Source organism: Drosophila pseudoobscura, chromosome X (genome assembly GCF_009870125.1).
Source record: "Drosophila pseudoobscura strain MV-25-SWS-2005 chromosome X, UCI_Dpse_MV25, whole genome shotgun sequence".
Lineage (NCBI taxonomy): Eukaryota > Metazoa > Arthropoda > Insecta > Diptera > Drosophilidae > Drosophila > Drosophila pseudoobscura.
In genome coordinates, this window is record NC_046683.1 from 44,931,967 (window position 1) to 44,959,574 (window position 27,608).

At 46.7% G+C, this 27,608-nt stretch overlaps 2 protein-coding genes across 18 annotated transcripts in view; one reads left to right on the forward strand and one right to left on the reverse strand.

Moving 5' to 3' along the window:
• Mp (collagen XV/XVIII-type protein multiplexin) overlaps positions 1-27,608 on the reverse strand; it is a 56,356-nt gene that overhangs the window by 14,196 nt on the left and 14,552 nt on the right. For 11 of the 17 annotated variants that reach the window (XM_015187277.2, XM_015187274.2, XM_015187278.2 and 8 more), the window contains exons 4-11: positions 26,989-27,527; positions 5,465-5,560; positions 4,756-4,791; positions 4,598-4,666; positions 4,126-4,192; positions 3,887-4,032; positions 3,646-3,783; positions 1,398-1,544 (exon numbers count right to left, since the gene is read on the reverse strand). In XM_015187277.2, coding sequence (XP_015042763.2) covers positions 1,398-1,544; positions 3,646-3,783; positions 3,887-4,032; positions 4,126-4,192; positions 4,598-4,666; positions 4,756-4,791; positions 5,465-5,560; positions 26,989-27,527 — 1,238 coding nt within the window. Of the gene's footprint in view, positions 1-1,397; positions 1,545-3,645; positions 3,784-3,886; positions 4,033-4,125; positions 4,193-4,597; positions 4,667-4,755; positions 4,792-5,464; positions 5,561-19,611; positions 19,926-24,969; positions 26,390-26,988; positions 27,528-27,608 lie in introns of those variants that run through there. The other 6 variants (XM_033382673.1, XM_033382672.1, XM_002134792.4 and 3 more) reach the window with 4 other exon arrangements.
• Positions 13,136-14,235, forward strand: LOC4813043 (uncharacterized). Its single transcript, XM_001353310.4, has 2 exons — positions 13,136-13,494; positions 13,574-14,235. Exons 1-2 carry the CDS (start codon positions 13,249-13,251, stop codon positions 14,045-14,047), a joined length of 720 nt encoding a protein of 239 aa, XP_001353346.4. The 5' UTR covers positions 13,136-13,248; the 3' UTR covers positions 14,048-14,235.

Consider the following 27,608-nt stretch of genomic DNA (forward strand, 5'->3'; position numbering starts at 1 on the left):
TGAACCGCGCGCCGTGCGCTGATAACGGTAATTGCCACAAGCTGGCTGGAGGTCTGGCAGCGGCAGCAGCAGCGGCAGCGGCAGTGGCATCGACATGCGGGGCCCCGGAATTGGGCCTGGAAGAAGCCCATGAGCTAGGGCTAGGCTTGACTTGACTTTGACTCGCGTGCTCGAGACGCTTACGTTTCAGGCATTTCGCAGGGAAAATGTTGATGTTGTTGTGGAATAACCTTTGCGGTTTTAAGATTATTAGCAGAGATAGACCATTTGTGGCAGCGGTGCCAGCGACAACGACAACGACAACGACACTGAAAGCGCCAGAACGTGCTCGCCAGCTCCTGTGGCAGGCAGCTCCTGGCTCCTCGCTCCTCGCTCCGCAACGACTGGCGTGACGCCATGCCCGGAATGGGAATGGAGCAGGTCTGTGCCCAATCCGAGTGGTAATTTTTCACAGTTGCTCTGCTCGCCAGGAAGGAAATTAGTTTAGGCAAATTGTGTGGCTTGTAAAACACGACGGACGTTTACCGCGCGCCCAGACCCAGACCCAGTCGAGGGCCGTGCCAATTCATAAAGATGTGCGTGATTGAAAACAGACGGAGACCAGAACGAAGACGGATGGGGACCCGGACACCAACCTGCAAGGCTGCATTAACAAACGCGCCTCTGTTTGCCCAGTGTAAAAGGTGCAATTTTGAGTCAGAACCAAATCCAAATATAGTAAAAAAAAAAATATTAAAAAGTATATTATCCTCGGAGTGTGACCGAATTACGAATACCCTGGCAATCTGGCAATATATTATTTTAAAAACTCTTTAAATTAACCTCTTAAAGAGATGACTGTTTTTTACTTTAATCTTTTTAGGAGAAACAATATTACCAGGGTATTATGCAGCTTAAAATTCTTAATACTAGATGAAATACTTACTGAGACTTAGAACTCTGGCTAAGCCAAAGTTTGTGGGTGTTTCAGAGGGCTTATACAAATCTGACAAAGAAATATTCTTGCTACTTTAATCACGATTTCGTTGGTATGTTCCATTGGGTATACTTATGAATATATAATTTAATACTGAGAGATGATGTATATTATTTAGATGTCATCACAGAATAGGACATGCAGAAGGACAACTCTGTAGTAGAAGTTATCATTTTATATTGTTAATTTCAATATGTAATCGATAGCATTATATCCTAAGCTGTATACTAAGGTTCGGCCTTTTGGGGATTTGAATTAACAATTCTGGCTACTGAAATCTTATTGGTAGACTATGCTCCACATGAAACACCCATTGCAATTAGAGTATTCGTTGAATACTCGTACATTCATTGTTTTACAATGACGGCGTATTCGCATCTTTATAGTAATTTAAATAGGTTATATCTTGAAGGATACTTACATCGTAGTTCTCTGGCAAACCAGGCGGGCCTGCTGGTCCCGGTGGACCCGCGACTCCGGGCAGACCATCGACGCCTGGCTCGCCCTTCTGTCCCTGGGCACCTTCGGATCCCCGGGCGCCTCGAGCTCCAGGCACGCCGGTGGCTCCCTGGATAAACGTAAGCGGAAATATAGGAGAAGAAAAGAGAAGCGGGGAGGAGGAGAATGTCGCCGGCAGCGACAGAGAAATAAATCACATTAGTGGGCGTGCATATAACGTGTCCTACGTCCTTAGTGCTACAAGTCTACGTATCTACGTATCGGTCTACGTCTACGGTTTCTAAGGGGTCTAGCTGGTGGCTACAACATTTGGCCACAAGCATTTCAAAGGACTCTTCTGGGCCAGGGCTGGGCCTGGGCCTGGGCCTTGGCTTGGGCCTAAGCTTGGGCTTTAACTGGCTGTGTGGCCGATTTACATAATCGTTGCGATTCAGTCCGAGCTCATTAATCTACGCGGGCCCTAGACCGGGGCTGGGCCCGTCCTGGTCCCGTCCTGCGGTTTGGGCCAGGGACTTGGTTGGGCATTCCAATAGCGGCAGCGACATGGATGGGTACACAAAAAATGTGTCTCCGAATGTTCTTAATCTTATGCAAAATGGTCACGCTGTGAGCCATTTGCGTGCCTCGCTCGGTCCGTGCTCCTGTTCTTGTTGTTCTTGTCGTTCTTGTCGTTGCTGATGTTGGGTTGTAGCTGTTGCTTATCGTCGTCTTTTAAATTAATTGCTATTAGTTAAGGGATTAGCAGTAGGGCAACAAAGTTGTCGCAGGAATTTCCGGTATGCGCGCCAGCTGGCCATATTTCTCAGCAAGCGAAGCCTTTGGGACTGGGCCCGGACAAAAACCCGATGGGTGGGTCAGCAAAGTACTGGGTTGACTTAGAAGACATTCCCTGCGGTGGGGATAGGATAGGCATAGGCACAGGCACAGGCATAGGCATAGGCTCGGAATATTTCCCTAGCTGTTAGCTGCTTGCGATGGACCACAGAATGTCTCGCTGGCATACCGCTTTCCTTTTGATGTATTGCAGTGTATTGAAGAGGCTGCGTTCCACAGGTTGCTAGAGTGGCCCAAATGAGGACAGACTGTTTCAGATTGGATGGAGAGTGTAGAGTGTACAGTGTAGAGTGGATGGTGGATGGTGGAAAGAACTGGGCAAGCACTCTGTCTTTGGCTTCCTTTTGCTTTTTGAATAATTCCTAGAGTAATGGACATGAATTCAACATTTTGTAGGAAGGTCTTCTTATATTTTCGGTTAGCTTCTCAAACTTTGGCTCTGTTGCGTGATAAGCACTTAAGTGAGTGGAGTGGACTTAAGAGTAGAGTGGAGCAAAGGCCAGGCAGTCATCTTGTTGTAACATTGTGGACTTTGCCTTTGACCCGCACACACACACACACACACACACACACACACACATAGACAGAGACAGAGAACCATAGAGGCATGGGAGAAAGAGGTAGAGTGGTGTACACATCACATGAAGTAAATGGAAAGTACAGTCAAGTGTAGTTCAGACAGACCCCTGCCCCACGCCCACACTCACACCCACGCAGCCATAGACACAGCCGTAGTCCCTTTGTGCGGACGTACGGAACTCTTATGGTTACCAAAGACGTTCTCAGTTGATGAGATAATATAACGAGTAGCACCCGGAGAGTGGATAAGTGTTTAAGCGTGAGCTGGCGCATAAAGAAATTTTCGTTACGTTACGATTCGTTCCATTTTCATTTTGTCGTTTTCTCGCTTTCTTCTCATCTCTCTCTCTCTCCCTCTATCACACACTCTTTATGTGTGTGTGTGCGTCTCTTCCTATCTCTGTGTGTGTGCGTTAACGTTTTTTCCATTTCCGGTTACACGCACAGGCACACAGACAGACACCAAGCACATCTCCACTCCATTCCACTCCACGCAGATGCACAGTGCAAATTATGATGTTTGACATAGGAAAACATCGAGGGAGTGGAGCCCCTTTAGGTCCGGCCAGCCGTCCGCCATCCGCCACCAGGCACTCTCACTCTTGAAGATTAGACGATGTGTGTAATGAAATTGAAAATGTGTTAGATTCATGTCAAATATTGCCTTTTAGGCAACCCGTTGTAGCTCGGAATTGCCCCACATACACACAGAACACAGATGATGAGCGGACTCCGTCCAGGGGGAAGGGAGCGAGATATGCCCCGGGATATGGGCGAAGTGCGGCGGCTCTACTTACGGTGTGACCAGGGGTGCCTGGCTTCCCGTCCTTGCCCTGCGTACCGGGCGCACCGCGCAACGTCTCCCGCAACGACTCGTTGTCCTTGATGGCTTCTAGGATATCAGACGCATTACATGTACATTCGCCAGTGTATTTCTGAAAGAGAGAGAAGAATCAGCATTTCGTAGGGATCACATTACCAGGGCCATGCCAACGGCCAACGGCAAATATTTCCCAATTTTAATATTTGGATACTCACAGCCCCCGCACTCGTTGTCTCGACAAAGGGTGGATAGGCAGCCGCTTCGCCCTTGGGTCCAGGTGGACCCGGCGGCCCGGGGGGGCCACGTATACTGTCGCCCTTTGGTCCGCGCTCACCCTTCTCGCCCTTGATGCCGCGATATGCTGCAAGGATTAAAGCGGAGTGGAAATGGAAGTGGAAGTTGCATTAGCATATCTCCTAATTGGGGTCCAGATGAGGTCTGGCACTGCACTTACGTCTCTCGTGCGTGTACTGCGTCTGTCCTGGGGGCTGCATGCCACTGGCGTCGAAGATGTCCGTTGCCTGTGGACGGAGAGGAGAACGAATATCGTTTGCTTATTGAAAACTCATTAAGACGTGAGTGCAAATAGTTGTTGCATCGATCGATTTTCCCCGCTCCGCCTCCGCCTCCGCCGCCGACTCCGTCTGCGAGTCTGCGAGTCTGGGCCTGGCAGTGAGCCAGAGCCAAATTAACTTATAACTAAATATAAATATTTAATTATGCAAAGTGCAGTCGACAGTCGACCACAGTGTTGACCCACACTAACCGATTCTGGCCGGTTTTATGGCTCTTTCAAGAGCACTGTCAATAGCAATACCAAAACAATGCCACTGCAAACGCATTTCTCAATGAGTATTACACTGCAATTTGCTCTATTTAATTGTACTCTTCTGGCACTGCTTTTTTGCGGCCAACCCCAGACTAACCTCATCCGCGGAGGACCAAAAGTCATCGCTTAAAATATTCAGTTCCGTAGACTCTTCGAAGGGCTCGCCCTTAGCACCAGAAAGAACAGCCAAAGTGGGGAGGGAAAAAAGTTGAAATTATAGTGGGAAAAACAAAAGAATTCAATAGTAAAACATACCGCTCCAGATCCCTCATCGAGGAAAGAATCAAGATCCTTCAAAATACAAATAAAAGTTGAAAGAAATCAAATTATAAACGAGGCAAAATAATAAATACTACAAAACATAAATGAAAATGTAAGACGTTGGACAAATTATGAGAATTTAAATTAAATTAAAATGGTATTTCTTTTTTAAATTTTTTGGATTGGAGTTTTTAAAAATGTTGTGGTAAAAATATCATTATATCAGAATCATCAATTTTGACTGCGAAACTAATTAGCAATAAATTGGACGTTTTTTTAGTGTTTTGATAAGGCAAAATAGATATGAAATTAATATGCTATTCTTTATTTGGGAGGTAATATCATCACTAATTCCATATCACAGGAGTAATCGGACAATGCATGGCTTCAACTAATCCTATTTTCATATTCTGATGCCTGACACTTTGGGGAATTCACAATTTTGACTTTAGTCCGCTTACATTTAATTTGCATGCCATAGAAGTCTATCTGATTACACATTGTTTGCAGTGTTCTGAATAAATACGCCCAAATCCAATGCAAATCTTCTCTCACTTGTGTGGACATAATGCAATTTTAATGTAATTTATCAGATATGATAAGATGATTTGTCTGGCTATTCATTAATTAATTTAAATCCAAATCATTGCATTTCATTCGGTTGGTTCTGTGGCTTTACAGCCGGGCGCAAAGGATGACTTACCGCTGCGGTTGGGGCCGCCGTGGCCTTTGGGGGCGGCATACATGTGACGTTTATGGCATCGGGATTACCATAAACATTGATTTTTTCTAAATAGCCCTGCGTGGAAATATTTGTATTACATTTAACAGCCGGATCCGCACTTCAGTCGAATATAATGCAAGTGGAATAGTTTTCGAAATGCTTTCCCATCGAGCAGCACGCTCTCATAACCCACTCACTACCCACTACCCACTCCCCACTCCCCATAGATACGCACATGAATACATAATAAATCAATCAATTTGTATGGCATTTAAATAAATATATACATATGTATATAATATGCATGTATATGTTTTTGTGTACGAGTAAATAAGTAGAGCTGAGCTCGATGCCAAATGCATCGTTCAGCACTCCGTTCATCGTGGATAAGGCAACTCCCATGACCACCATCCCATTACCGAGAGACCCATCGTAATTGCTGCAAATCGAAATTTATTATTGATGTTAATTTGCAACAGTGACTGCCACCGGAGCCGGGGCAACTAATGTGCCGTGGTTTCGGATTTAGAATTACAATTAAGCATGCATATTTCACATTAGCTCGGTGGTTCTGTAGCTCTGGATCGGTAGCGAGCTTCCCGGAACGGTGTAGGGCAAACATCCTTGCTCCTTGAGGTCGGGATCTGAGCCCAAACAGAGACAAACAGCAGTCGGAATGCTAACCGCAGATACTAAATGCTGCATGCAGCATACATACGGTATGTATGGCACAGGACAAGGAGTACAGAGCACCGAGTATAAACTGCAACCAGTGGCAAGACAATGAGCCACAAACAATGCGCACAAAAGCAGACTCGGGACCTGGCCTCCCTTCATCCCTGGCCCCAGGCTCACTTCCCAGAGATAGAGACACAAATGCTCAATGCACATTTGCCCTGCAAATAAAAATGGCAGCAAACACTCAGGCACAGCCCCAGCACCAGCAGCAGCAGCAGGTCCAAGACCAGGAACAGGACCAGGCCCGGGACTAGGACCAGGATCCAGGCCCAGACCCGACTAAGCCACCATAATAGCAGTCAGTTATTGTTGTTTCTGCTGTTGCTGTTGCTGCTGCTGCTGCTGCTGTTGCTGCTACATCTGTGAATGATAGTAATGGCCGAGGAGCTTTTATGCTGCTGCTCAGTTAAAAAAGTTTTGTCTGAGACGCTAACTCGTTGAATTTGGGGCTAAAAGCGTGCTGGCAAGGCTCACAATGGCTTAATATGCGGCCAAGCGGAGGCAGAAACACAATCCTAACCCAGAATTCCTCTGTTTATGCGCACTCCAAAGCTCGAATTCCCCAAAATACACTTACGAAACGGACGGGGAATCACTTTAATCCAAAGAAACGCTTCTGCAGAAGATTCGCTATCAATTAAATAGAATTATCTCGAATGCGGTACAACTGAATTTTTAATTTAGATGCGGTTCGGGGGGAGCAAACTCGTGAAATTTGTTCATTTTCTGCGCATAAACGAAACCGCACACTGAAAGCGAGTGCGATAGACAGAGTAAATGGTATAGGGCACACACACACAAACACACACGTGGCCCATCAATAGACATTGAAGTGAGCATTGTCCGCCGTATAGCTTGTTGCTGTTGTGCCATTGAGCACGGATATTAAAGTTTTCGCTTTGTTTCGGGCTCTGCTTTGTTTTCGGGCTAAGAAAACTATGCGCTAAACAAATGGCAAACCGGCGAAAATCACTGGACGAAGAGGCAGAGCATGAAAGCAATGTCCGTGTCCGTGTCCGTGTCCGCATCCGTGTGGCCCAGTTTCCATTTCAGCACGTGCTTTTGGCCAAGTCAGGTATGTGTTTGCGTGTGTATGTGTGTTTGTGTGTGGGCAACAAAATTAGCAGCAAGGAAATTCACTTGAAACGGAAATTAAGTAGCAGGAAGTGGCATTTTTGGGCGGCGTGAGTCCCCGTCGCGGTAGCTGTCCTTGCCGTTGGCCCAGGCTCTCATTATTACCTGCATTGTTTGCCCCAAGTAAATCGACAGCAGTAACCATTACGAAAAGAGCTCCTGGAATGCACTTTGCCAACATTTTCCATGAAAAATTCCTCTGGCGTACACTGATACCACATTCAGGCAGAGGGTTCCAACTCCTTGATGGCCATTTGAGGAATGCAGGGGTAAAGGGCCTTTAATGTGCCCGGAATCTTATTTTGCTAAGCATATAATCTTTTAAATTTTAAAAATAAAACTATAAAATATACTTTGTACCGATAACCAGTTAATTAATTGATTAAATAGTGCATAAAGGTACAAATTAAGTATTATTTGCCCATCCCTCTCTTGCCCTCTTTGCGTGTCCGCCTACGAGAGCTTTCACTGCAAAACAAGTTTTTCCATTACGAGTTATCCCTTATTGCCATGTGAATCTGGCAAAGGGAAAACTATCTCTTCATCTCTAAAGGGACTTAACCTCGGCAGCAATGAGAAGAACCCTTTTCGACCGATTCTCGAGCATGACAGAATCCAGGGCGATGAACTGATAAGAGGACATCAAAGCTTACCTCGTCCACAATATTCTGCAACGGCAGAATAGCAGAACAGCAGATCAGAGGCAGAGGCAGAGGCCGAGGCAGGGGCAGTGGCAGTGGCAGACTCAGTTGGCCCAACGAAAAGGCACAAATAAACAGGGACTGGCGGGTCGAGAGACAGAAACAGAGACAGAGCTGCGGATTGTGACAGAGGACAGAGGGTCAAGCGCAGACAAAGGCCGTTGCTGTTGCTTGGCTTTTAAATAACGAAATTCCGGCCGCAGGGCACCGGAGAAGCAACATTCTCTTTCTACTTTCTCTGGGCGGAATATGATTTTAAGTTTAGGCGAGCGTTTAGTTTAAATAGTGTCAGACCTAGTTGGCCTAAGACCAACGGCGGCACAGTAAGAAGGGGCAGGCGGCGCAGGCCGTCTCTGCAGTGGCAGGTCGGTCAAGTGGCGCAGAGCTCCGAGTGGCATGAGCAATTAACTGAGAGCTGCAGCTGCATGTGCACGGCAGGGCGGGCATGGCATGTGTGCCCGGGCGCCTGTGCATTTGTTGTTTGCTCAGTGCCGCACATAATTAAGGCCAGAAATGAACTGAAATGCGAAAGAAGCGGAGCAAGGACACAACATGCCACTAAAGCGAGCGAGCCAGAATGGCAGAAAGGACTATGGGACTACCGTCAGCAATTGCGGCAATATTTGCGTAGCATCGAGCACCGAGCACCGAGCATCGAGCATTGAGCATCGAGGGAGGCATTCATTGCCTAGCAATGAGCCACCAGACCTTTGCACTTGACAAGGGTCGGGCAGCGGCAGCGGCAGCAACAGCGACAGTGGCAGTGGCAGCATGTGCGTACGAGTATTGAAAATGAAAATGAAAATGAAAATAAAGCAAATAATACGCAAATCGTTGACCCTTTTTCATTTGGCAAGTCAGAAAGGTGGGCCAGACGGACGAAAACCTTTTGTGTTGGCAGGTTTTGAAATGCCAGACACGTTTCAGATATCCACAAAACTGAAACGGACTAAGAAAACGAAAAAAGGACTCTCCAACTGTTGGCCACAGCACGGGGCCATGGCCGTGGCCGTGCCCACGCAACTCTGCGGCTATCTGGTAATTTGTCAAAAATGTGTCAATAATGGAGATCGATTGTGGGCTCTTAAAAATTAACCGAAAATGAATTTAAATGGATTATGTGAACACAGAGGCACAGAGGTTCTCCGATTGGTCTAGTACCCTGGAAACGACCACTAAAAGCTCTGAAGCTAATCTAGGACTAGATGTATTACATCTAGAATATAGAAATCATATCCAACTCTTTCTCTCACAATCAATATCTCTGTATTATCTACAAATGTTGTAAGTCGTCCTCCGATATTTTACTCTTATCGTCGCGAGGGAACCGAGTGCTTAGATTATCTACTTTCGAGAGGATATTACTCCATCCTCTTAGATCTTAAGCCTAACGCCAGCCTGTTTGAACTCTGGCTTTCGCCATGTTAAGTAGTCTTAACTCCAGTTCACTTCTTGTCGCCGGTGCTGCCGTGTTGTAAGAATTAAATTTTTAATTAAGCACAAATATTTAATAAGTGAAGTTTACGGCATGCAGCGGCACCAAAACAAAGGAAAGCTTTAAGCATTAAGATTACCATAAACTTGTTTCCGCTGATGCTGCTCTTATACCCTATCCCATTATAAAACAGGGAAAGTTTCGTTGGTTACGGCGACAGGGATGTGTCAGGGAAACAGTTTAGGAGCTATAGATATTTATTTATCCAGACGACTTCTACGTAACTCGACAGCTGCGATGCATCCTCAGACGTATCACATTCTCAGGCAAGTTCCGATGGATAGGGTATCAATGGTTCGTCTTTATATAATTCAGCTAAGCAGCTTTTGTCTTTTTACGTCCGTCTCTGCAGTGCGCTTTACCTTTTACATAACCGACAATGAAAGCTACTGCGACGAGGACAACAGCGGAAACGGATGTATATATTTTTGTCTGCTCCCGACAGAGTTGGAGTCTCCTTTCTGGCATTTGCATGTGCGGCCATTTGCTAGCGAACAGATCCAGCCGAGCGAGTGCTCTCCCGCTCCACACGACTGAATGGCTGTACAAAAGTTATGCCCAAGTTAATAGATAATTAACCATGCAAATTGCCGCGCAACAGTTTACAAATATCGTCGGTGTCATCGTCATCGTCATAGTCAGTGTCATCCTCATTGCTGTCACTGTCCCTGCCAACATGCGTAAGCACCTTTCGACTGCGGCTGACTAAAATGCCGAGCCCCGAGACCGAATGCCGTGTGCCTTGCTTCCAGGTGTCTCTGGTCTGGCTTGGGCTTGGGGTCTGGGCGGCTGTACGGCTGTACGGGTGGCTGTCTGTCTTTGGCTCTTGCTCTGATGTGCGTTCAAGTACAAAAGAATTAACTCTAATTACTTTGTAATGTTGATTAAGCCCGTTAGAGGCATTAAATATGTAAACGACGTTTTGACATTTTCAGCATATTTTCGTGAATACGTGTGTGTCTGATCTTGTGTGTATGAGTTTGCTGGAACTACATACATATAAGAGTTATGCTCGTTTGGCGCCTGTGGCTCTAGCCTAGAGTTCGATTGTAATGTGGCAGGAATTTGGCTCCAATTAACAGACAGGGCTGCCGGGCCACAGAAATGTTCTGTTCAAATGTTCAGCCAACAATTCGATACTCAATTCATTGGAAGGTATCTCTATTGCCCAACTCCATTGAATTGAATGCGAGAATACCGAAAAAGCCGAATTTAAATTCAACTTTATAGCCACCAACGACAGCCGGCCGACAGTCGACAGCCGACAACCGACAACAAACAAATGCCAGAGTCGGAGATATCAAGGTAGTCCGGGGCTGAGAGCTCGGCCAGAAGGTGGCCTGTGGGTCATGGCATAGTTTCTAAATCACTTTCTGACAGCCGTTTCGACCCTCGGCCAAAGGAAACTCGAAAGCAACAGCGAACAGAAACCGAGGATAACAATCGCTACGTCAAAAAGTTGCGCACTTTTTGTAATTTTATTTTATTTCCGTTTAAATGCGTGCAGCTCTCCCGAGATGGCTCTGCTCTGCTCTGCTCTGCTCTTCCCTCCGACGCGATTTTAAAGCTAAATTATAGCTACATAAAATTTTTACGGCCCTTTTTCTGGGTGTATCTGAAGGGCTGCCGAGGGCAGTAGCGGCCAGGTGCAGAACTTAATTCGCTGTGCACTTGACTTTCTCGCTCTTTTTTTGACACTTGGCGGCCGTTTCGCATTTTATTTGATGCCCATTTTCATTTTCTCAGGTGTGTGTGTGTGTGTTTTTTTTTACCAGTTTTACCAGTTTTGCCAGTTTTGTTTTGCATATAATCAGAATAAATTACTTTGCACATTTTGCGGCACATAAATAATTTAAGACAAAGTCGCATCAAAGCGCAGGGAGCAGACATACCAACAGAGAAACAGAAACAGAAACGGGCACATACACACATACATATGTATGTACATACAGTGTGTCCCCACTGTATCCCCACTGTCCGTGTGCAGCGGCCAGAAGTGACTGTCTAAATAGAGGCAGAGTAACGGAAACGGAAATGGAAACATAAACTGGATGTGAATCTGGAACGGAGAAGTAGAAGGAGATGAGCAGGCAACAGGGCGGATGAGGAGGAGGAGGAGGAGTCAGGGGACCGAAAAAACAATGAGACGGCAAATGCCAACCGCATAGTGACAGATTTTTTTTAATTTTGCTAAAAACCTACGACTAATTCTCAAACGAGCTGACACAAATCTCGAAAAGTTTTTGCGCCAACATTTTTGCAGAGCTGCCTGTCTCCCCGTCCTGATGCTCCGCCTCTCACTAGTGCCCATGTGGCAGGCTGTTTAGCTGGGGAAGCATTTATATACACATGTATAATACAAGTATATACGAATACATACTAGTGTACACTGTACAGTGTACTTTCATGCATCAGGAGGATGCTCATCATTATGAGCTCTGCCAAGGAGGCTTTTCGGGAAAAGCTGTTCTTATGGGGTTTCGGGGAATGCGGTGATGAGAAGAATTAACTACATTTCTTTTCATCAAATCAAATTAAATGTTTCTCTTTAAGATCTCTTTCATCAAATAACCTCATGATGAGGTCATGAGTAGTTGCCCTTCTATCCTTGAAATGAACACAATTTAAACTCATATATTCCGTACTTTATTTCGGGCAATATCCAAAAATATACAACACCCACAACCACTGGCATGAATGTGTATATTATGACATCATGGGAAGGTCTCAAATGAAAAACCACAAGAAATAAATTTTAAATGAGTTTGCCGTACCCTTAACTACCCTTCACTCATGAAAAACTATGGAAAATATTAAAAATATGACGAAGGAAAGAAGCTTCTGCTTTTTTTTTGTGAAAATAAATTTTTTTTAAATCACATTTTAGTTGTTAGTTGTTGTGAACATTTACTTTGAACGAAAACTTAATAGTTTTGGAATATTTGAATTTTATTTATGAGCAAAAGTGATATGTTTATAGATGAATTGTATACCTAGTGCTAGTCGCTCCTAAGAACCACTAACATGTTGTGCCCACGGGGTGCACCGAGCAATTATTTTATGTACACAATTCGTACCTAAAAATAGCAAAAGATTTAATTGCTATTCGCACTCTTATTTACACTGCTGGGATGATAAATAACAACTATTAACAATACAACAATTAAACCGAATATCTGTTGGTAACGTTTTGAAATTATTGATTAATGTAGTAGCTAAACAGTTTTGTTTCGGATGCGAGTATTTTCAAGATGGTCAACTGCGAGTGCTAGGTACAAACCGCAACGGCAATAATGACATCTCCTGTGGACTTTGTTCGAATCGAGTAATGTACACAAAGTCATAGATACATACTTTGCATAAACCAACACGTTATGTGTGTGCATAAGATTTGTGCGTGTGGAAGTGGCTTTAGACAGTTTCATAAACCCATGGTAACCACAAAGCAAAGTGTGACAACGCTGCGGATGGGAAACGTAAGCCATTCCCCGGAGGATTCGCTTTCTCTCACAGGAGATGACGCAAAGTAGGCAGAGAATTATAGATAAAATAATATGATCAGAGTCAAGTTACCTCCGAAATTTATTTCGGAAAGTCAATCGCAAAATCACACTTGGAAAAAAACAGACATTCTCCGCCAGGCATTCCCTCACCTCACACAAATATTCGTTTGCAATAGTTCGATTCCCGTCTCAATGAAGACTACAAAAATCCAAAGTATTTCCTCGATGCAGTCGCAAAGGTCAAACTCTTGCTCCTCTGGGGTGTCGCAGGTGCGCGACCTCATCCAAGAGCTGATGGGCCCCCGCACAGTCTTGATCCGGAAGATCGCCTGGACCCAAATGTTGCCCGTGACCCGAGATGAATACGGAGGTTACAGCGACGACTGGTGGCCGGACTACACGATCTACTCGCAGTCCCATGCCATCACAGATATGAACGTGAGTGGGCGGTGGGCGGTGGGCAGTGATATGAGCGCCAATCGAAATGAGATCCATTGCCGATTCAATCCATTTTCAGGGTTTGCTGGTCTACACTCAGGACGCTCTTAAGGGCATGCCAAATGACCTTGAGCTAATCTACGCAAAGTTTCAGTCCACGTATAAAAAATCGAAGCTCAACACACGGGTCAGGCGCAATCGGAACCGCGTTATCAACGGCCTCATCAAGGACATTATTATCTTCGTCACAAACGTGGGTCTGCAATGCCGGAAGATGCTCGACAAGCGTCGGGCCTACTACGAGCAGGCCAGTTTGTCCAAGGACACCATCGATCGCGTACAGCTGAAGATCTTTGACGAGCAGAGCTTCATCCAGCTGCAGACCAGTATGCGAAGCCTGGAGGGGTTCCTGAAGGACATTAACTCCCTGTTCGTCACAGAGGCGGAAGCTGAGTTCGATGCCGAGGCTGAGGCTGAGCAAAAGAAAGGGCTGCCGCAAGGCTCGCTCCCGCCTCCACCTCCGCCACAATCCAAAGCCAAGGCACGGCGTTAAGCCACCCGATCAGGAAGTCATCTTGTCGCTTATTCCCAAGCCATTGCCATCGCCATCGCCGTAGCCATCGTTTCTATTGTACGGCTCAGACACACATAACAGGCGCGGGACAGGGACAGGGACAGGGACAGAGACAGGAACAGGGACCCAAGCAGCGGTAATAAAGAGTTCGCCCCCAGTGTATTGGAGTATCTGGGAAAGCTTTTCATGCTTCAAAGTCAATATAGTCGTACTCCTACTAGTGTGCCATGTACAGAGAGCACAGTTTTAAAACGGTAAGTATGCCTTTCAGTTACGTGGTCGTGTGTGGTGACACACTTACTCCTCCACTGAGCCCGGGTGTGGGCCCGGGGGGTGGCCCCCACTGGCCGGGATGCCCCTTGTCAATGGGCTGTTAGTTGCTCCGAGCACAGACGCCATTCAAGCGGAAATGCAGCACCGAAACCCTGCGCCGAGCAACCGGCAACGGGCACACGGCAACGAAAAAAAAAATGGCCAGAGGCAGAAACCTCCATGTGAAGTGTGTCATCAGTTTAAGGTTTTTGTGGGCAGCACACACATATACTCGTACACCCAGGTACAGGACCCAGACGAGGACCAAGACCAGGCACGGCACGGCACTCTCCTGCTCCGCTGCCGAGCTCCAGCTACAGCTACAGCTCCAGCTCCAGCTCCCAGCCCCAGCCAGCCCGTATTTTCATAATAAACAAATGGGTTGTATGGTTGGTTGGCTTAACTTTTGGGCTGCCAGCAAGTCGCAGATACCAGATAGCAGATACTCGTACGCGCAGAGGCAGAGTCGGTCGACGTCGACGTCGACAGCCACCGCCACCGTATTTGTTAGCACAAATCAGTGCTATTTATATTGTGGCCAGGGGCTGGAGGAGTATAGTACCCACCATTTCCACCCCGTCCACTCAATCCACCCTTTCCCAGAGACATCTACTTCTGGCCTGCACTGTGCGTAGCGTTGTCAACACGCTTGCCAACTGCAGTTCGACTCGAACGAGGGAGGGCTCTATCCAATTTGCTGGGGAAGCCACAGGGGTAGCAGCAGCAACACAGAAGAATGCTGGCAAAAGTAGAATGTTGCATACTTTGCTGCACTCGCAGCAGAAAGTTCGCGTCACGCAGGCAACATTAACATGCTGCTTATCGCTGATATGCAGTGAATCGGAGATGGGGCACAGCGCAACTTCCGCTGCATGCTGTCAATGCAACAAGTTTAAGAGGGGGCGGTCTGCTCTGGGAATCTGCCAAAACTTTGTTGTGCCTATCACACTGTCAGAACCGCAAAAGTCATGCAAAAGTTGCCACCCCCGAGCCCAAAGCCGGGACTCTGCCATCTCCCTATCTATGCCATCGACGTTGGACTGACTGGCGGTGGGGTCGGGCCCAGGGCCCAGGGCCACGCCACAGTCACCGCAAACAAAAGAGGCGCATCGTCCCCGAACTTGGCTTTCGGAAAACAAAATTTATTATGGACGCTTGGCGGGGCGTGTCGTCATCGACATCGACATCGACTTCTTCGACTTTGACTTCGATATGGCTGCTACGTGGATGCGTACTGCTCCCCGCCCCTACCCCCGCCCCTGCCCCTGGCCCAGCCTTCCATTTGCGATTTGCCATTTGCCAGCGAAGCTAACATTTAGAGTGCCATGCTGCGCTTTAATAAAATATTATCATAAACGTAACGGAAGCTAGTTCCTCATATGCTTACGAGTATTCCCAGTCCTCGCAAAAAGGAATGCGAGTACGAGCACGAGCCCGAGTATGGATGGCGAGCACATAATGTTTTCTCCGGTGGCATGCGAAAGTTTACCTCCTACTGGATAGCAAGGGTATAATACGTTTTCATAAATCAAATGAATGGAGAGCTGCTCAATATTTAATGTCCTGCCTGGCGAAATTTGTACCCATCAGATATGTGAGATTATATTTGGAATTTTCTGATGCAAAGCTCCCGAGCACGACACTCCGGAATATGGAACACATTTCCTTTATTCTCAGTAAAAGCGGCTATGGCATTTACCTAGAGTTTGTTAATCTATTATTAATCGTATTAAGCAGTAATATTTATTTTTACCAAGTAATTGGTATGGGACTTTATATATAACTAGGGGGCAAGCCCTCTTGTTCGTGCGACGACAACCCAAAACTTTTTTATATAGTAAAAAGATATAGATATGTTTCACCATGCAACAGTCGGATAATATATGAAATATTTATCTACATTTTTATTTAATTTATTTTCTTTTTCCCCATCTATTAGATTAGATCTTCAAAGCACGTGACATACAGCCGTACAGAAATAAGTGAAAGCTGTATTAACCATAACAAGCAGTACCGCCTTGTACTGCTTGCAGGGTACCTCCTGCGGATATCCTTCAGAACGATCCATATTCCTCACTTTTTCCACGCTGCACTTTGTTTCTGGGTTAACTCGTTACTCTCGTCCCCAGCTCCCAGTTACCAGCTACCAGCTCCCCTTTCCTTCTGCTGCCGTTTCTCTGGCATTCGGATATTTTCATTATTTATTGCCAGCCCCCAGTGCAGCGGGAAAATGCAACTGCTTGCTTACACGTATATATATATGTACGGGTATGACTAGAAATGTCTGGGTAAATCTAAAGGAATGTGCTTCCTGTAGTTCTTTATTGCTCAATCGAGAGGGCGAGTGAGTGCAAGTTAATGGTAATGTTTGGCTACTTTGTTACAATTTCGCAGAAATGTCGATGGGCTACACTTAGGGGAAAACTTCCATTCATATATAATCTTTGCCACCTTACAACCTCGTTATATGAGCATATTATCATGACTACTAAGTTAATTTTCACAATATACTCCTGATTTCGGTGGTCCACTCCTTCCACAGGGGCAGTCCCTTTATCTGTCTCGAAGGTGAAGCTCATTACGCGGAAATACCCGGCCAACAAACATGAATCGACGACAACTAACACAATGCCTGGCAGGTCATAAATGTCCAAAAGACTCTCAACGAGTTGATCGGGCGGGGGCTTGCCACACGCCAAATGCATTAACTATAATTGGCTTCGACTAATTTCGCTTTTGGGTAATTAGGCCCTAATGAAACCTAATAGACCTTGCTCTTGGGGTTGGTGTACCACACGACTAAGCCACAGGAGTTAGAGGGAATCAGTCAATAAGCCAGCTGCCAACTGCTAACAGGAGGCGACTGCCACTGACAGCGGCACCGGATAACCACATCGTATTAAACATCGACAAATTGCCTGTCAATCCACCTGTAATTTTTATAAATTTCCAATTGTGAGGCAGCTGCCAGTTTGCTGCTGTTCTTCTTTTCTCCTCGGTTTTCCCATTTCCCGCCTTCCTAGACTTCCCAGGCACTGCGCAGCGTTCAGTTTCAGGTCGTAATTAACGGCAGCAGAAGAAAGTAGGGAAACAGCGACAACAACAGGCACCTCACCACCTCGCCACCTCGCCACTTCGCCACTCCGGGACTTGGTAATGGAAGCTACTGCTAATGAACCCATCGCCGACGCCTGTTGGCGTGCCAACGGAGACAGCGGACACGGGGAGGCAGCATGCAGAAATGACTTTATTAACAGCCCTGCCCCCAGCATACATCCCACCACCTGGCAGTACTCCTACTCCTACTCCTACTCCTACTCCTACTCCTACTGTTACTCCTCCCCCACACTCTTATTTAGATTTTTATTGCTAAACTTTGTTTCTTTGGTTTGTGTTTGTGTTTGTATTTCTGTTACTGGTTTTCTTTTTCCTTTTCTCTTTTCGCTTTTCCAACACACGTTTGGCAGCAGTCAGCAGGCAAGCGGGAAAGATGGAAATAAATTGGTGGTGGGGGAGGGGGAGAGACGTGTAGTAGAGGCAGTAGAACCCACGACTATGTTTCCATATCGAAGTCAGCCCGTTAACGGCTGTCGACATTCACTCCGCTCCTTCGCATGCGACACTTTGAATGTTTTAAATGGTTTTTTATTGCCTCGCCCTCGTCCTGTTGTGCGGTTTGCCGTTCTCCGTTCTCCGTTCGACGTTCGCCTTCGCTCCTGCATAAAATTAGTTTAATCACTGTTTTCAGAGTCCAGAAATGGGTACAAGGGGGCAATACGGGCACCGGTGGCACTAGGGGCATTGGGACTAGGAGGTGCCGCGTCAGGTGAAGCCAGCCAAACCCATAAGTAAGCGTAAATAATGTCAAAGCAGTGCAACTATATATGGAAGGGAAGGCCACATCCAGAGGTCCTCCCCTAGCTGCGGGTGTCAATAGAACCATTAATAGGGCGTGCTGACAAAATTAGCACAACAATTATGCAGGTATTAGTCAAAGTTTACTCTAAATGGAGGGAGCGCTGGGACTCGGTGGCCTTTGAGGAAGGTCTCCAAAGGAGAGCATAGTGCAGGGGCAGCAATGGTGTGATCAAGGCAAAGCTATACTTTACAAAATTAATGGAATTGATTTGATTGCACGCATTAGGGTCAGTGTGAAGATTCCTTCAGGAACCGCAGCAATATTGTTGTGCCGATAATGATATTCTTTTGAGTTAGAGTCTATTAATTAAACATCGATGGAACATCGAACTCTACCTCTATTTTAGTAATATTTTCCACCAATTCTATGAAAAATGAATACTCTTTAGATTTCATAAGGCTACGAACCGTTTTAGTGTCCAACCATTCGGAAAACAGAACCCGGAGTATCCTGAAAACACGCCGTGTATGCCCACTGGCCGCAAACTGGACCCGAGAGCTCGTCATATGGCAAAAGTGTGCGTCGTGGGCGAGCGGACCCGTGTCAGACTTATCAATTTATCTTGTGACCTGGCGGCGGCTACAAAATGCTTATAATGTGCCCTAATAATTGCAATGGGTTTTATTTGTGCGGAGCAGCCTCGCATCCCGCCTCGCACTGGGCGACAGGTGTGCTCGGCCAGGGCGAAATGGTCTGCTGTCATGAAACATTTGTCACAATAAACTTTATTTGTTTCCGTGTAGTGTAGGACTATGCTTTATTTGCTCTTCGCTCGCACTGACTGCGAGGATGTTTGAGGAGGTGAGGAATGTGTGTGAGTGTGTTTAAAAGTTTTCCCAACTTGTTGTGGGTTCTGTGCTGGCTGTGGGTTTGTTTTCAATGTGCGTGTTGGACTCGCATAAGCCGCGAGACACCCAGCCCCAGTCGCACTCGCAGTTCCAGTCGCAGTTCTAGATCCCTCTTCCTGTTCCAGTCCCAGCAGGAACAGAACAGCAGAGCGATCCCCGTTCAAGACCTCAGAGCGGTGACATTTGTTTGCATTTGAAGGGGCAGGATGTTGAGCATTTAGCATTACACACACTACAACACTACAACACTACACAGTTCGCAGTTCACAGTTCGCAGTTCGCAGTGTTTAGACCCGTAAAGTGGGCAGAAACGGACACGGATACGGGTACGGACACGGACACGTGTTGATTATAACTATAATTAATTGGCCAGTTCTTTTTAATTAGTTGAAATGCCATTAGTTTAAGTACAACGCAAACCGGTTGCCGTTTTGGGGCAACAGGAAAGGGTTCAACTCAGTTACCTGTATCCTAGCTGCCACCCGCTCGCCGTTGTAGCGGTTGGGATTGAACCATCCCTTCGTGGAGCCCGTGACGAGTACGATGCCGAGAAGGAAGAACAGAATCAGCGCGGTAATCACGAGTTTCGCACGCGTCGATATGACCATTGCCATTTTGTACGATATTTACACGTCTCCCCGCACTATTATTCAGGAGCAGAGCCCGTACTACGAAGCACTTGGGGCACAAATACAGAACCGGCGCGGCGCGCGAGTAAACGAGAAATCGAGGAACCGAACGGTATAGCGACGAATCGAATCGAATCGAATCGAATTGCCTGAAAGAAAATGCATAAATTGGAATATTAATTAGTTGGCGGTGGGGAAGCGGGCTGCTGCTGCCACAATTGCCACAACTGCCACACAAATGGTTTGGTTTGGTTTGGTTCGATTTGGTTGGGCTTGGTTTGTCGGCGAATGTATTTGACCCGGTCACTTGGTCGCTTGGACTTTGGCTCGGGGATACTTCTAGCTCTGATGCTGAGTTCTGAGTTCTGAGTTCGATACCGATGTTGGTGCCACCGATGCCTAATGGCTTTTGTGGGAAGTATTAAGCTTGCCAGCTTTCTCCCCTACCGTCTCCCACAAGACGACGGCCCCCAGGAAGGAAGGTGCTTGCCTTGCCACAAAGCGTTTTTGTACACAATCCACATGCCACATGCCACAAGCACACAGGCACACAGGCACACACGCACACGTTCGCACACAAAGGGTGCCTACAGCAAGCCCTCTTAACAGGCACTCGATGGGGGACTGCGACCCCTCACACCCATTCATACACTTCCTGTAAACGCTACAAATGTAATACGTTTTATTTAATTCTGCTTCTCTTTTTTCCCGACGCTTGTCAGCATTTTCTCACTGATTTGCGGCACAGGAGGTGGCGGCTGAAAAGCATAACCGACAGTCCTGGCATGACCTGGCCTGACTGACACCCTGTAAACCAGTGCTTCATGCGACGGTTTTTAGGGAAGACTGAATGCTGGTTACATGTCGCCAATCGGCCCGGTATGCCCCTTGCTGCCGTACTCAACAGCAGAGGGGTGTCGGGAGAAGCAAACTTTATGAAAAGTTAAGCTGCCAACAAGTTTATTTGGGAAAAATATTGAATTATAGCAACGTCAAAGGCAAGGAACGATTCAAGGAACGCGTTTCTGGAAGGCAGCCACACAAATTGGTCACATGCTCTCGAGACGTCTTGGCCCATATTTTTTTTTGGGGAACCGCAATAAGGCTAAGGCTCAGGCAGGGCCATAAGCCAGAGTGTTTGCCAGAGGGTTATGTGAGCGTGTCCTTGAGGTTGCGCCCGAAAAAAGTGGAAAAGTAAAAGCTAAATAAAAACCGAGCTGCAACTTTTCAACCTACATAATTGCGGCAAAAGTTGGCTTTACATCCTCGTACACAAAACATTCCCAGAGACAACCCCCGAGCACTCGCACTCGCACTCGCACTCTCGCTCTCCCAGCAACACAACGCATTACGTGGCTCAGAAAAGTATGCTACTGCCACTGCCAGCGCATAATTACGATAATCGTGTCAGTCTAGAGCTACGCTACGAGTACCAGCAGCGTCCATGGGCACACGGCCCCCCCTTGAGTCTTTAGCACCCGGTCGGGGCACGCCCACGCCCACGCCCCCGCCCAGGCCTTCTTCTGAGGCAGGGGGCAACCAGTTATTGAGTCAACGAGTCGGCGGTGTAGCACAAACTTTTTGTACGCGCCCAAAAGTAGAAGCCAAAGGAAACTTTTTTATGCCAAGTCAAGCGGCTGCGGGCCGCTCTTGCTCTTGGCCCTGCTTCCATTTCCAGCTAAGCCTCCTTATGCCCCCGCTCCGCCTTCGCCTCCTGCCACCTCGTGGCATTCTTCACGCAGCATTAAAATTCTGCGACTGCAGGCTGCTGAGCCCATTGCTGGGGCTAAGGTCTGAGTCTGAGTCTGAGACAGAGTCTGACACTGGGTGTGAGGCAGGGACGGCGAACACGGGCGCTGTTTAAGCTTAAAGTTTGACACGGTTCAAGTTTTCTAATGAAATTACCTTCTTCTTATTCCTCTTCTTGTTCCTAATGAAAAGGGGCAAACTTGTGGAACAAAAAATGGCGCTAGGGCCGTCGGAGTGCGATAAGAAATTTGGTATCTTCTCCAAATTAAGTACACAAAAATGAGTAACGACTTTTGAAGTTGTCATGGTAGCCGAAAAGTTAAATGTGGCCAAAAAAAAATACGGGAATAGTTGGGCCCAAACCTTTTCGGACATTAGCGGCTAATGAAGATAATGGGGCTAAATGCTTAAAAAGGGTTCTGCGCCCCACACCTGGAACCCCCTCCCCGGAATCCGAGTGCTAACCCAGTCCCAGTCCCAGTCGCAGACCCAAGAAGAATGTTTTATGTCAACTCATCTCATGTGGGTTCTGGTTCCCTGTGTGTGTGGGTTTCCTTTGCTACGCTTCCGTTTGACATGTAATTTTTAATAAGCACCGTTTTCCGCACAAATTTCCCTTTCTCTGTGAGTCTTTGTCTGCAGCTATCTGTGGCAAGGTTGCGGGGACCGTGGTAGGGGAACTGGTGCTGGCATACATATGTCACATATGTATCCTTAATACGAAGTCGGAGCCCGGACAAAACGTCCCTGGAAGAAATGTCTTCTGTCTAACCTCAGGCCTGTGACTTTTGTGAGCGTTTGATCGATAAGCAGCAACTGCCTGACAGCTCCTCCTCCACAACGTGAGGCATCCCAGCCAGTCTATGCCATGGTATATGGTGTACGGTATATGGTTCCGCCTCCTGACGGGAGTGGGAACGCGTGTTCCCAATGATTAAAACGCGCTCATGAAGTCTCTGGCTTAATTAATAACAACCCGAATAATCGGCGTACTTCCCTGGCCATGCGCCAGTCCCACATGGGGGGATATGGGAACAGGGGTCCGGGTGGAAGGCGGAGCTGTATAATTAGAGTTAAAAATTTGCATAATTTATGTTTATTGGTGCCGCCCCATTGGTTCGGATGGATCGCCGTCTAGGGGTGGTCATAAAATTACAAAATAATCATAGTTTTTCCTTAGCCCCCCCCCCTCACCACTTTCCACACCCTACTTTTGTACTCATCGAAGACATTTCTGTTCAGTCCGCATTTTCTTATGGGGTTTTATGTGGCTGCCCCTCCAGGTTCATAAAATAAGCTCCCGAATATGTATGACTTTAACGACCTGCAGCTCTTGACGTAATAAAAAATCCATTTATGGGCATAAATACAAAAGGGAAGGTATGTACACGGGTACGGGTATACGAGTCTACGAGACTCCGTGGTGTATCCGTGTGTTCATTTTCGTTGGGTACAACATTTTCATGGCCGTTCTTCGAGCAGAAATAAATACAGCTAATGAGAATTCCAGAGAATTGAGTTCATCAAATTGAAACTTATAGACCTAATTCGAATAAGGCAATAATATCTGCTGAGATATTAGACTTGAAGCCATTTATGCGAGACTAAATGCTTCCAAAATGTTTCAATGAGCTCCACTGCTTTTCTGTCTTTTGGATAGCGCATAATTTTTAAATAATCTGAAATAACGTGTCTGTCAGGATGTTGAAGTTTCTAAAAATCGACTTCATATCTGTTGTACATGCTATAGCATGTGCATTACGTGACACGATGTACGTGATCCCGAGAAAAACTTGGAGCGTAACATTTATCTATGGGCGAGTTCATTTTCCACCACTCTCCGCACTTTGACAACGAAGATAAAGTGAAAAGCTCGTGGAAATAAACCAATTTGGAAATTGTTTGAATATTATCTGAAAACATGTATCGTTTCAGCGGATTTTAGAGTGGAATTTACGTCGGCAAAGGGATATGGATGCCGTCCAAGTTTAACAAAGGGGCTATCATCCGACTTGCACTGCGCTTGAATGATTCAAAAACCAATGTGACGTGAATTAAATATTAATAATTTAGAAAACAATTGCTTTTGAATTCCATATTGTTTGGGCCTCCAATTGGGAACTGGATACTGCAAATGGATATTCTGGGTGACTGCCTGGATGAGGCCTCTCTCGAAAACTAATTTCCAACACAATCGCGGCGCACAATGGCGACGATTGAAGGGGATTCTGGGGAGTAGAAGGATATTCAGGCTTGTCAGGGTGACCAAATATGTAAATACACATTTCAAATTGAATTTGAAATTGTGTAGGCATAATGGTCCTAATATTGCATTATGATGGTAAATTGATAAATTCACAATTCGGAATTACATACAAGTATTACCGAAAGCGAGGTGCATACCGTCCGTCTGCCTGGGAGAGGTGGCGAAGCCTTGTGCAAGGCAGTGTGGCAAACAATAGCAAAACAATCAGACTGTGATATTTAAATGCATATTAACAATGTACACACATGAATATTTATGATGCTCGTAGTTTGGTTAAAAGTGAAAACAAGGCTAGAAATTCACATTCACGAGTATGTATGTACATATGTAGGTACACTGGACTGAGGACTGCAGACTGCAGACTGCAGTTGGTTATCTCATAATTTGTGTCCTGTAGCTCGATTAAGTGCAAGTGAAATTCTGGAGAAACTTAAAGGGGAAGGATCCTGTATGAGTATGGTGTCTTTCCCAGTCTAGTCTTCGGAGGGTTAACTCTCGCTTCTGCCCAACTTTGTCTTTTGTTTGATCAACCCGATGCCGCTCCAAGGACGCCCATTAAAATGAAAGCCGGAGTGGGCCGAGAACGCCTTCTTGGCAGCGTTTTTATTTAATAAATAAAACGTATTTTCCTTTGCCTTTTGGCCATATGCGGAGCAGGCAGAAGGCAAAGACAAAAGGCGGGCGGCCTACCTCCCACCATAATATACATACATACATACATATATACGGATATATATTACGTATACGCCCAGTGCTGCTTTAATATGCATATGCACGGAGCAGTGAGCAGTGAGCCGGGTGACGGGTGCCGGGTGCCGGGTGCCGGGAGTACGGCTATGTCTGTGGTTAGTGACGCGTCGGGGGCCAAAAACAGTTCTCGCTGGCGCTTTAATGAGTTTGCCATTGATTTAGGCGCGCCAACGAGAAGGCACACAGCCAATCCATGAGGCTTTATGCCACTCCGCACTGCCTGACTGCTTTCCTGGCCTGGCCTGGTCTGGCCTACTCTGCCCTGCTCTGGCCTACTCTGGCCTGTTCTGTTCAGGCCTGGCCCGGACCTCGCTTGTCATAATTTATGCGCGAACCATGTTCAATTTGATGGGCGACATTCCAAACCATTTGTGTGCGAGTGAGTGGCGCATATTGTGGCCCTTACTCCGGCTGGATTCCATATTTACCTTTAAGCCGAACGCATTGGGGGGGACTTCACTTTAAAAAAAATTACCGGGATATGCACGCGGACGCGTAGGGATATAGTATTGAATATGTTGACAAAAATCACAGATAATTTAATTGCAAATACTTTGCTTTATTTATGCACGCGCGCTAAGGTATGAGTTTTATTTTAAAATTTATTGTAATTGTTAATTATTTATGGGTTCAGTTTTCTCTGTGATGCTCGTTTGTAATTACAAATGACAGCACATGTTATTTGCCCTCAATTTTTCTTCTCTTCTCAGTTTTTTTTTTGGTTTTTGTTTTTGTTGTTTGTTTTATTTTTACACTGCCGTTCAGGCTGTTTCTTAACTTTGATGTCCTGCTGTGTGCAATTAATTTACTTTTTCACACTACATGCACTTTGCCTTGCCATTGTGCAATTGATTGATTTCCATGCGAGCAAGTTTCATGCCCCAGCCAGTTTCAAGTCGGGGCTAGCCAGGCGGCGGAGGAGTTTGAACACTGAATGGGGTTCGCTTTGGGGCAGAGTTAAATTCTTGATGACTTGCTCCGGCTTCACGTGGTTCCCTGTGCCCCAAAACTGTGCAACGAAACTTTTACAACCGGCAACCGCAACTTGAGCAACGACAACGACACAATGACGACGACGACGACGGCGACAAAGACAACGACGACGCGGCGGCGGTAGCGGCGGCGGCGGTGGACAACAAGAAACGTACAACAAGAGTATAACAATTGCAACTATGAGAGGACCGCGCACATGCCACACTAATTGAAAATATTTGTATTGGCTGTTACTTATCCCTACGATATCCCTTACGATATGGTATATAGTATATGTATCTGGTTTGTCCCTAGAGTGGATAGGTCCTGCACGGGATTCGCTCCGATATGGTGGCTCTGATATGATCAATTGCTGGGATTATGCTGGGGAACACGAACACACTTTTATGGCGGTTGGTCGATTGCTCGATGGTCGATGGTCGGTCAGTCAGTGGAAGTTTAACGGTCGCATTTTCAAACGCTTGCGCGGCCTGTCCTTCAGCTTTGGTCGCATAATTGAACTTTAATTGACTCGATTCTCGGGGTTTAGTCCCACTCAGGAGGCATATTTCATTTAGGCGTATAAATCACTTTCTTTTTTGTGGCTGGGCCCGCTAAGGGCTTCATGTGCAGTTGTTGTAGCAGGATTAGGAGCAGGAGTAGTAGCCGTAGTAGCACCAGCTGCCACCGCACTCACGACGTCCGGCAATGACGACGACGACGACAATGGCACCGACAGCGCCGACAGTAAGGACGAGAACGAGCACCGACCGCACGGGTTTATAGCAAAGTGCGGCTTCACGGAAAAAAAATGCATTTTAGACGCTGCCGCCTGCCCATCTGAACAGTGTGGAAACGCGAACGCAACTGAAAGGTAAACGCACCCGCAGCCCAAGGAGGACCATCAAATCACAGCAATCTGTTCGTGCCACAGACAACATAAACGACCTCGTGCCTCGTGAACCCCGGCGTTCGTCTGCTGAATTCCCAACCACCGCTGAATACCACGGGAGAGCCGCTGAGAGAGAGAAAGAGCAAGCGAGCGAATGCCTTGAGTGAGACTCGGGCCACCACGGGGTATACGTACTGTTTGAGTCGCGTGTCGAGTGGCTGGCAACTTTTGCCGCCAGCTGTCCAAATGGCGCCACTTAGGGGTGGCTGGAGTCAGAGCTCCCGAGTGGCGAGAGTGGTGAAAAGCTCGCAGCTCTTGTGGCATGGGTTGTGGCACGTTGAAAGGCCACTTGAGCCGTTACAATTGCTTCACTTAGGTGATTTCAAAACAGGTATAGAAATATGCCCCATTCCCACACGGAAATAGATTCCATATCAATTAGAAGATTCCATTGCTCACAACCCCTCTTAAGAAACTAAACAGATGTGTGCGCTCCAGCATTTCGAAAACTATTCCACTGAAAACTGATTAGAGCTAAAGAGCTTATGATTATGATTATGAAATTGGCCGCCGACAGACTTACCTCGAACTTTCCACCAATTATGGAGCCCGCCTGGCCAATATACAGCGTGGAGGCCGAGTCGAAGACCAACTCTATGGGCTCTCGGGTCACCGGCGTGCTGTTGCGCAGCTCGCAGTCGTAGTAGAAGGAGACCCTGTCGCTGAGCACCTGGAATGCAATCGAATTCCACTTGTCCGCCACATGAGCCACACTGAAGCTGGCCAACTTGCGGCCTATGCTCTGGTCGGCCTGCGTGTAGACGAGCGACACATTGTAGCTGTTCTTCACCACCGGCGAGAGGTGAACGCCCAGCTGGACAACGGTGTCCAGCGGGTTCACCACGCTGAACAGGTAGCCGCCCTTCAGTGAGCTCTGGCGGTAAGTGATGAGGATGGCGAACTCGTACAGCTTCTCCGGCAGTAGCATGCGGTAAGGGGACTTTACGTCCGCCGTCTGCAGGAACCGGAAGGCGGGAAACCCATCCTCGGCCTCACCAAACTCAATGCCCGCAAATTGATTGTTATTCATGATGTCCGTCAGCGTGTACTCGGCAAGGGCATCTGCAAGGATGGAGAAACGTTCTCAAGTGAATAAATTACAACACTTTAATTATCTACATGTACATACATAAATTAAATAAT